An 11353-nucleotide genomic window follows, 5' to 3' on the forward strand; every position below is an offset into this window, starting at 1 on the left:
CGCATGGCGTGCCTGCACCTTACGTCGCGTGCAGAATCGAAAAAAGATACGGTGCTTGTACCTTAAACGAGCTACAATGTGTATGGCGAGAAAGGGAACAGGCAACTCGTTTGTAACAGGTTGACTGCGATACGTGACGAAATATTCGCTTATTCACTTCTTGAGATCGATCAAGAAATAACAAAGTTCTATCCTGCTTGTAAAATTTGCTTTTCCTTCGTTTTGCAACATTTTCTGATCTTACTTCGATACTTTTAATTAAAATTCTTACGAGTATTGAAATTAAAAATTATCTTTCTGAAGATTGGTAAAATAATTGAAAAAGATACTTTCAAAAATTGTGAGATGTATATTTTTGATATCAATTTTTAATAATAAAATATATTCTCAATAAAAAATTTATTCGTTTCATAATAACAAAAATATAAGATATAATAATAATTTACTAAAAAATTCATGCAATTTAAAATTTATAATCTACATTAAATATTAAAGTTTTATTATTAAGAATAGAAAATGATCTACAATTTTTTTTTTGTTTAAGAATATTTATGTGATAAAAAATTTCTAAAAAATTTTCTAAATAATTAATATTTCAATTCTATTAAAAATATTATATATAGAGATCTCAAGAAGTAATTACAATTTTTTTTCATAATATTTCAAAGAAAAAGATCAATCAAATGAATGGAGTCAACCTGTTAAGTTGCACAACATGTTCGAAGGTGCAGACATTTCTGGTAGCATCCGCAAATTCATTCACGGTATCCAACCGTCTTGTATAAACGTGTTTATCACGTGACTTGCATTCAGTGTCTTTTCTTGGTGTCCGCGAATCCGAGCAACTCCTTCAATTATCCGAGTCATCATTACTGGAAAAAAAAAAAAAAACACAATGAGAACCACATCTTTACACCTCATTAAATTCTATGCATATGATATCTGCATTAAGTTTAAGCATCGATAAACTACATTGCTTTTCATGCTACTCTCCAAAAGGAAAAAAAGTCAACCTGTCGATGTGCAATATAGATTTAAATAAGACTTCTTTTAAATCATTTTTTATGACATATAAATAATAAATAATAATATTATATCTAACTTTAATCATTTTAAAACAAAAATAAGAAATCTTATCGAAAGTTTATCTTCTCATGAATCCCAATAATTTTTTTTTTTAACTATTTTGTAAACAATTAAAAAACTTTGTTGCATCTCGATAATTTTAAAAAGAAGTAAAGAAAAATTTTTAGAGATTAGATTAATTCTTTGTATTAAAATTAAATTAATTAATTTAACGATTGTTGTTATTATTATTTTTCTTATCACATACATCATAACAAAGAATTTAAAAAATTCATAAAGATGCACATCGACACCTCCGAGGAAAAAGTATAATAAAATAAAGAGAATAGAAAGAAATATATAAAAGAAAATCTAGAAAGCATACGCGACACAAATTAGACAGACACGAATCCTCCACGCTATTATTCAGCATCACGAACATAAAGGAAAAGTTTCTCGGCTTTGTGGACGCTACCGCTGCATAGAATGCTTTTGGGTCTACAATCTTCTCTTCGATAAATCAGGTGTAATCTACGTGGTGGACGAGTTGGATTACGAGCAGAAGAAGCAGTACGAGCTGACCGTCCGCGCGACGGACAGCGTATCAGGCGTCTACGCGGAGGTGCTCGTTAGCATTCTGGTACTGGACGTGAACGATTGCCCGCCCGAATTCACTCAAGACTCGTACAACATCTCGGTATCCGAGGCAGCGCCGTTCGGCACTTCCGTGTTGAGAGTCAGCTCCAGAGATAACGACACGGGTAAGTGGTTATTAAGTCCAGCTCCAATGTAGTAGAAATCCTGTTACATCCTTCCAATCTTTCTTCTTCGTATAAATCTTGTTTTCATCCTAAAAAGTTTGTTAAGTTGAAGAAAGATACGTGTAATTTCTTGATGTTAATTTTATATTAATTTTCTATTTTAAATTTTCTGTTATTCTTCTTTCATAATAATTCTAAAGATAGAATTATTTAGAATTCTAGAATTGAAAAGTGGAAAAAAAGTAATGATGTTCTAAAAATAAAAATTTTTGCAATAATTCAATTTTAATACTTGTTAAAATAATCAATTAATGAAATTTTTCTTGAAATTTTTTCGTTTATGTCATTTCCTATTCTAAACTTTTATTAAATCTAATATAGATTTTTTTAAATTCTCATTAATTTATAAAATATTAAGTTATCACACTATTTAATATTCAATTATATTTATAATTAATGTTCATTATTTCTACCAATTTGATTAATCTTAAATACAGTAAGATATATTCGAATATGAATTAAAGAAATCGGAATCGAATTCTTCACGAAACTCTGTTTAAATTTTGAATTACTATTAAAGAAAGATTCTAGAGATTCTAGCTCTCTGGCTATGCTCATAAATAACGAGAGACACTCTTGTTGCACCAAGATTAATGTTATTGTAATTATTGTGAAGGATACTCTTAGCGGGTACCAAAGTCGGATTATCGCGATGAAATATACCTTGAGCTATTGCATGATTGTACGAGAATACGAGAATGAAAAAGAAACGAGAAAAGGATGAATAGAAACTCGTGTTTCTCGTTTTTATCTAATAATTTTATCCAATGATTTTATAAAGATATATAAAGATAAAATGATTTTATCTAATAATTTATTGTTGGAAACAGTGAATAAAGTTGATATATAATTTTGATTAATTAAATAGAATAGAATGATAAAATCTTATATTTTCTATTTTAATTTCTCATTTTTGTAATTATAATTTATCCTGATTATAATTTAACAATTTGTCTTTCTAAAATATTAATTAATTAGATTTTATTAATATTTCTGAATACTATTCATTAATCTATAATGATGTATTACAAATTATTCCAACACAAGGAAATCATTAATCTCTCTCCTTTCTATTTAGACATAAATCAGCAAGTACGCTATGCGATTCAAAACGACACGGAAAACAGCACGGATCTGTTTCACATAGACCCGGAAGAAGGTGTGATCTTTTTGAAGAGATCTCTGGATCACGAAGCCCACGAGTCTCATCACTTCACCGTAATAGCCATAGATCGCGGCGTACCGAGTCTTTCGAGCACTGCCCACGTTTGGGTGACTGTGATCGATATGAACGACAACCCACCCAAGTTCGAGCAACCCTCGTACACCTGTTCACTGTCCGAACACGCGGAACGGGGTCAATTCGTGACTGTGGTATCCGCCAGTGATCCGGACTACGTTGATGAGAAACTAACGTACACGATAGTCGGTGGCAACGAGCAACAAACGTACAACATCGATCAATCAACTGGCATTATTTCGCTGATCAACATGCAGAACTTTGGAGAAAAAAAGTTGAGCATGCTAAATGTCTCTGTCACCGATAATGTCTATACGAGCTTCGCACGTGTCAAGATCGAGATACTACCTGCCAACAGACACAATCCTAAGTTTCCCAATCCGGTGGTCGAAGTAACGGTATTCGAGAATCAGTTGCCTGGTAGATTGGTCACTAGTGTGATAGCCACTGATGATGACTTCGGAGAATACGGAACGGTCATATACAGCATACCTTCTGAACTTATGAAAGAGATTTTCGATATAAATAGATTGACAGGAGAGATTGTAACTAGGAAGAAATTGAATCGGGAAGAGCAGAAATTGTATGAAATACCTGTGATGGCTACCGATGGAGGTGGTAGGTCAGGTTTCGTGATGGTTAGGGTTAAAGTTGGGGATGAGAACGACAATTCACCCGTGTTCCTTCTGAAGGAATATAAAGCTAGTATCCATGGGAATTTGACCATAAATACGTCATTCTTGAAAGTGAAGGCTAAGGATGCTGACGAGGATGACGCTGCGAGGATCGTTTACTCGATTTATGAACCACAGACTTCGGAAGCTAAGGCCTTATTCGGAATAAATCCTAATACTGGAGCTTTGTTCCTGCAGAAAAGTGCGATATCATGGGGTAAGAAGTTAAATTTATAAATTATATTATTATAGATATTGAAGTTTAATTCTATTGATGTATGTAGTTTTAGTTATATAATATTATATAATATTTAAATTAAAATATTTTATTATACTTAATTTTTCTTTGTATTTAATATTCCAGAAAATCAGTTATTTGAGCTCTTTATTCGTGCCGAAGACAAAGGTGGAGCTACAACTCATCACGCTGATGTTCCTCTCAGCATCTATATAATGGGTCCACAAGATATTCCACCTCTATTTGAACGAAAAGAGGACAAATTCTTCATATCTGAAGCATCTCCTGTCGGTACACCAATAACCAGGCTCAAAATCGTAACCAATAGCACAGTCACTTATAGAATAGTTTCTGGAGACGAAGATTCCCCGTATTTCATGATTGATGGTTATGGACAAATTACTTTAATCAAACCTTTGGACCGAGAGAACAAGGACAATCACTTGATCGGAGTTCTCGCCGAAACGGATTCCAGTCCTCCATTGACAGCTCTTGCAGAAATATCGCTTCAAGTGTTAGATGAAAATGATCATGCTCCTAAATTCGAAAGCAATCCTTATGGTATCAGCGTGGCGGAGAACGTAGAAGAAGGAACATCGATTTTGAAAATTATCGCGCACGATGATGATTTAGGTAGCAATGGAGAAGTTCGATATTCTTTCGGCTCGGATATAGGCGAATTGGCGAATGTATTCACGGTGGATGCATATACTGGCTGGATATCGACATTGGTTCAACTTGATAAAGAAAAACAACCCGAATATAAATTTCAAGTACGTTCAATTAAAAACTAATTGCAGTTGAATATTTAATAAGATAAATTTTTGATAATTTATTGATAATTCAAATTTTCTTTTTTCTCTTTCAATTCTTTTTCTTGTCATATAATTTTCATTATTCCATATGTTTTAATTTGAATAGTTCTTTATAATAAAATTTAGAAATTTATAAAATTTAATTATTAAATATAAATCTTCACTTTGTTTAGGTAGTCGCCACCGACAATGGAAATCCAAAACATTTCGCAAGAACTTCTGTGCACGTCAAATTGAAAGATTATAACGACAATCCTCCCGCGTTCGTAGATGATCGTTACGAAGCAACTGTAAACGAAGACGCACTACCAGGAACAGTCGTGGTCAAGTTGATCACCGTCGACAAGGATTCGGACGTGAACACACCTATAGAATTTTACATAACATCCGGTGATCCGAGATCTCAGTTTCAAATTAGATCGACTGGCGAGGTGTACGTGGCAAAATCTCTGGATCGGGAAACGATCGATCGTTATGAACTCGAAATAGTCGGCACCGATGGTAAATACGTTTTCAAAACGCGAGTAACGGTACAGATACTCGATGTAAACGACAATCCGCCATATTGTCTGAGGTATCGTTATAGAGAAATTCTATCCGAAGGTTCTCATCCAGGCACTTACGTATTAACCGTGCTCGCCACTGATTACGATGACGAACCAAACGCCAAATTGCGTTTCTATTTAACCGGCGACAACAACGACAAGTTCTCATTGGACAAGGAAACAGGCGTCTTGAAGACGATTGGTCAGTTGGATCGAGAGTCTCAAGCGAAGTATTCACTCACTGCTCATGTGCAGGATAGGGACAAGCCATCTTGGGAATGTTCATCTCAGTTAGAAATCTTGATCTCGGATTTGAACGATAACGCACCCAAATTCACCATGCAAACGTATAGTGCAACACTGCCGGAAGATGTAGAAGTTGGTACTTTGGTAACGAAAGTGCATGCCACGGATGATGATATCGGCATTAATCGCAAGATCAGATACGAGTTCATCGATTCCGCCGATGGCCATTTCCTCATCGCAACGGACAGCGGCATCGTTACGCTCGGCAAACCATTGGACAGAGAAACGAAGGCGATGTATAACGTGACTATCCAGGCATTGGATCAAGGAACCCCTCAATTGATGAGCATGACTTCGTTAATCGTCAACGTTCAAGATATCAATGATAATCCACCGGAATTTGCGTCCAAGATTTACTTCTCTAAAGTTCCTGAAATCTATGCGGTTGGCACGGAAGTGGCAAGAGTTCTCGCAACGTCTAAAGATACCGGGGTTAATGCCGATGTTTATTACTCAATCGTTGGCGGGAATGAACATAAAAAGTTCCAGATCGATGCGCGTACCGGTGTCATTATAATTGCGGAACAATTGGATTTTGAGCGTGCAAGAGATTATTTTTTGACTATTCAGGCTGTGGATGGAGGAATTCCGCCGTTGAGTAATCATGCCACTGTGAATATTACTGTGATTGATAGCAACGATAACGCGCCTATATTTAGTGAAGTTTCGTACAGAGCTTCTATAAGAGAGGACGCAAAGATTGGAGAGAAAGTTATACAGGCAAGTGAACTTTTATATTATAGTATACAATATTTTTTAAAAATTAAATTCCATACATTGTTACATTTCAAATGATTAATGTACAATTCTAATTCTATATTATAATTAACGTATCAGGTATTCGCAAATGACTTGGATAGCGAAGAAAATGGAAACGTATCTTATTATATAGAACGAGGTGACAGGCAAAAGCAATTCTCGATCGATCAGAAAACGGGACAAATTGTCGTTGCCGCTCCGTTGGATCGCGAAGAAGTCAGTATAAATCATATGCGCTAATTCATTATATATCTTAATACAGTTATAATACGTTCGCAATGTAATCTACAATGTAATATTTCATGTTTCAGATTGGTAATTACGTGCTAGAGGTTCACGCCCGTGATAGCGGCATACCCGTACTTTCCAGCTTCGTAATGGTAAACATCGAGGTTCTAGATGCAAATGACAATTCGCCGCTGTTCTCCCTTTCAAATTATACCGCAGTTGTACAAGAAGACAAGCCCTTGGGTCATACTGTATTACAATTCGTGGTCACAGACGCAGATATCGAGCCAAATGCCGCCCCATATACTTTTGATTTTCGATCTGGAAATGAAGGTGACGCGTTCAGATTGGAACAGGATGGAACATTACGAACTGCGACTAAATTCAACAATAGAGTGAAAGATAAATATGTGCTGCATATACGCGTCTTCGATAATGGAAGTCCACCTTTATATTCCGATGCTTGGGTCTTGATCAAAGTAATCGAGGAATCTCAATATCCTCCGGTAATTACGCCCCTAGAAGTGGTTATTAATTCGTACATGGATGAATATCCTGGTGGAATTATTGGAAAAGTTCATGCAACGGATCAGGATCAATATGACACTCTTTTGTACAATTTGAATCCATCGTCTCCTATTCCAAACGATCTTTTCCAAATTGACAAAATCGATGGCACTTTGGTAGCTCTTCCACGACTCGATGTCGGTGAATACAAAGTAAATGTCAGTGTAACAGATGGAAAATTTAGCATGCATTCAATAGTAAAAGTAAACGTTGATTTAATAACCGATAAAATGTTGGAGAATTCTGTAATTGTAAGATTCAGAGAGGTTAGCCCGGAAAATTTCATATTAAGCCATCGTAAAGGATTTATCAAGACTGTACGAAACGCGATGAATTGTAGATTAAAAGACATCGTTATTATAAGCGTTCAACCTTCTACGGATGAAATAAATTTAATTAAATCTCGCACTATTCGACAAACCGTACACAATGATCTGGATCTTTTATTCGCAGTAAAGAAAAGTTCTACACCTTTAGGATTTTACGCTTCTGAAAGTATACGGGAAGCATTGAATCAGCGTATCGAAGAACTGGAAGAATCGACGAAATTGGTAGTGGAAGAAATCGTCAGATTTAAATGCAACAAAGAGTACTGCGTTTATGGAGATTGTCAAGACAAAGTTGTTCTCGATGTTACACAAATAACACCTGTAGCTACTGATGTGATGAGTTTCGTTTCGCCGCGTCACAAACACAAGATGGAGTGTAGTTGTAAAGAAGGATATGCCGGCAATCATTGCGAGCTGGTCGTGAACGAATGTGCCAGAGATCCTTGTCCCATGTTTAAAGTTTGCATTCCTGATTCTTCTGTTCAAGGATATTTCTGCCAATGCCCAGAAGGCTTCGCTGGACAAACCTGTGATATTGACATCTCCAAGTGCCACGACGAATCTTGTTATATTCCACGGAATCCAATATCATTCAGTGGCAAGAGTTACGCTCGTTACAGAATCGACAAAGCCCACATCAGACAGACCATCGAGGATCGTCTTAGTTTATCTTTACGAATCAGAACGGTACAATTAACTGGAAATTTAATGTACGCAGCTGGCAAGGTCGATTACAATATTTTAGAAGTTATGAACGGAGTCGTACAATACAGATTCGATCTGGGTAGTGGAGAAGGTTTGGTTCGCGTGAGCAGTGTATACGTGAGTGACAGACAATGGCACGAAATCCAATTAGAACGGGAAAGTAACAGCGCTAAATTAACTGTAGATGGAAAACACGTAGCTCATGGATCGGCGCCCGGTATAAACGATATTCTAAATCTTCAATCCGATGATCTATATTTGGGCGCCGAAGTTAGGCAACATCCATCGATTCTGGGCTTTGAAGATGTTCAACGTGGTTTCATAGGGTGCATGGATGATGTCAGAATCGCCAGAGTATCGGTGCCACTGCACATGAGTGGAGCTAGTAGCGTTGCTGTTTTAAAACGCTTTGCAAATGTCGAATTTAGTTGCGACGCTTCTACAGTTCTCGTGTCCCCAGGAATTTGTGGTTCACAACCTTGTCAAAATGGTGGTACATGCAAGGATTCTGGTGGCGACAATTACGAATGCCAGTGTCACACCAGATTTAAAGGACATGCTTGCGAAATTGATACCGATCCTTGCGCATCTTCACCCTGTCTCTATGGTGGCCGTTGCAAAATCGTTCCGGAAGGAGGTGACTTTACTTGTGACTGTGTTGGACCAAGCTTAAGCGGAAAACGTTGCGAATTCGGGAGATATTGTAGTCCAAATCCCTGTATCCACGGTGGAGTATGCGAGGAAGGAAATAATGGACCTATATGCAAATGTCAAGGATTCATGGGCGATCGTTGCGAAACGGATATAAATGAATGCGACGCTAATCCATGCACGAACGGAGGTACTTGCGTGAATGAAATAGGAACCTACAGATGTATCTGTCCTCCCAATATGACAGGACTAAATTGTGGCAACCCGGCATATTCCACACCGATCATATCTAGCCATTTTAACATCACGTGGGAGCAGCTGATGTGGATTGGTATCGCAGTCGTACTGAACGTATTTCTGATCATTATATTCCTCACCTTCCGTCGAATCAGAATGAAACGGACGAGAGCACGAGCGAACAATATCAACAACGAGACCAGGAAACAAATCGTGTTAAACTCGGCACGACCTCACGAACACGAGTTCAAACGTAGCTCAAAATTGAGCAACTTGGAAGTGATACAGGTATAACGCATATTCGTTACGTGTTATTTCTTTGATTTGCCAGCATTTAAAAACAAATAATTGCATGCTTTTTGATTATTATATTTCGATTGATCGTAATGCCAGAGATAGAGAATTTGTCATTTTATTTATTTTTCTTTAACGCCGTTTTTCTTCTTAATTTGCCATCATCAGCTAGTATTCCCTTTCCTTGCGAGTGATGCGTGTATTGAGTTTAAGGTTTTTCGTGTGATTCTTTTTTGCAGAGAGAACCTCCCCAATGCCCTCCTAGACCCGCTTCCTACACTCCAAGCTCGAACAACGAGCCGGCCGCGTACGGTAACTCCGCAGCCGTGGCGTTAAATAATTTAGATACGTTGCGTAGTTACGGCAGCGCCGGTGACGAGTTGGAAAATTTCCCTCCTGATTATTTGAGAAATCTAAACCGCAGTACACCCGTGCCCCCTCCATCCTTAACCCTTGCTAATCCAGTCGGTGGAAACGCTACAGGCAGTGACACGGATAGCCTTCATAAGCCGAGCTGGCAAGAGCAGATGCAACTAGCTTCCTTCATCACGGACACGACAAAGATAAAGAATGGTGAGTAGTATGCGTCGCTAATTCCCCCGATTCATCGTAGCTTCTTACTTTTGTTTTTTGCTTGTGGCATGCATCATGGGTGGAATTTATAGCTTGATCCTTTACTCGATCTCTCTCTTTCTCTCTCTCTCTCTCTCTCTCTCTCTCTNCTTTTTCTTATCCTTCTCTGTGGCCCTTCATCGTTTNCTGTTTCTTCTTCGTTCTTTTCGTTCAATCATCGGACTTTTCTCACTTCCTTTATCGCCTTTTTCGTTATGATTTATATTTCTGTCTCTACTTCTCTATCTACTCCTCTACTTTTCCTCTTTTTAATACGAATGTCCGGAAACGTATGCTGACTTGGGCGTGTAGTGAATCGAATTAACATTGGTGTATCGTATTGTGTGCGCTAACAGACCTGAAACGAGCGAGCCCAGTGGTACCAGAGCTGACCACTGGAGGACTTCTACTAAATTCTTCTCGACGCGTGCCTCATGGAGGTGGGACCTCCGTTGCCTCCATGACGTCCATCGAGGATGATCCTCGTATAGTCGGTGGTAAGTCGAGATAGTAATGCCTGAAAGAAATGAAAGAAACGAATACGTAAGGATACATTTGATATTTGGGACGCTTCGCTTATCGCTATCTATCTCTCTATCGGCTAGACTTCTTTTTTTATCCTTTATTTACTACACGATACACTGCTTTTCTTTCTATTTTTCTTTCTCTTTTTCTCTCTTTTTTTCCTTTTCAACTCCGTATCGCGGCGCTAGATCGTCGCATGTAGCGTGTCGGAGTACAGTTGTTGTCTGCAATGCTTTTAGGGTATCACTGGGATTGTTCAGACTGGGTCAGACCAAGCCAAAACCCCTTGCCTAATATCACGGAGGTGCCTGGAAGCGAAGTACCAGACTCGTCCAGCTTCCACAGCAATGAGAGTAACGAATCAAACACTCATCAGTTACCGTCAGGTGAGTATGCGACTGCATGCTCGCAGTACGTTGCTTTCTTTCGTAGCTATTAGAATAAATTATTGTTCACACGGAACGGTCTTTAACTCATTTACGTTTATAGAGATTTTTAAAATAATTTTAGAGGAAGGTATCGAATCTTGTTTTCCTTCGAGTATTTTATATTATTTTATATAAATAATAACAATAATAAGGGATGCATGCGAAGTACTAAGGTAGACTCGATGGTTCGCATTTTAAGTTTAACGTATTATTTTAATATTGATTTGACAGAATATGAAATTAGTGATCTAGCAACACTAAAAATGATAAATTTTTTCATACAACTTTTTTTTTTTTTTTTTTACAAAAAAAAA

General features: G+C 37.4%; 1 protein-coding gene across 1 annotated transcript in view; it reads left to right on the forward strand.

Annotated features, from left to right (window-relative positions):
* The window catches only part of LOC102672269 (fat-like cadherin-related tumor suppressor homolog), a gene marked incomplete at its 5' end in the record, with an annotated part of 73428 nt that overhangs the window by 58460 nt on the left and 3615 nt on the right, over window positions 1–11353 (forward strand). The window contains 9 exons of the mRNA XM_006620330.1: window positions 1590–1826; window positions 2965–4017; window positions 4165–4811; window positions 5027–6424; window positions 6542–6679; window positions 6775–9468; window positions 9714–10047; window positions 10443–10583; window positions 10851–10997. Of these exons, the coding sequence (XP_006620393.1) occupies window positions 1590–1826; window positions 2965–4017; window positions 4165–4811; window positions 5027–6424; window positions 6542–6679; window positions 6775–9468; window positions 9714–10047; window positions 10443–10583; window positions 10851–10997 (6789 nt within the window). The remainder of the gene's footprint in view (window positions 1–1589; window positions 1827–2964; window positions 4018–4164; window positions 4812–5026; window positions 6425–6541; window positions 6680–6774; window positions 9469–9713; window positions 10048–10442; window positions 10584–10850; window positions 10998–11353) is intronic.

This window comes from Apis dorsata, unplaced genomic scaffold (genome assembly GCF_000469605.1).
Source record: "Apis dorsata unplaced genomic scaffold, Apis dorsata 1.3 scaffold_502, whole genome shotgun sequence".
In the NCBI taxonomy this organism is placed as follows: Eukaryota; Metazoa; Arthropoda; class Insecta; order Hymenoptera; family Apidae; genus Apis; species Apis dorsata.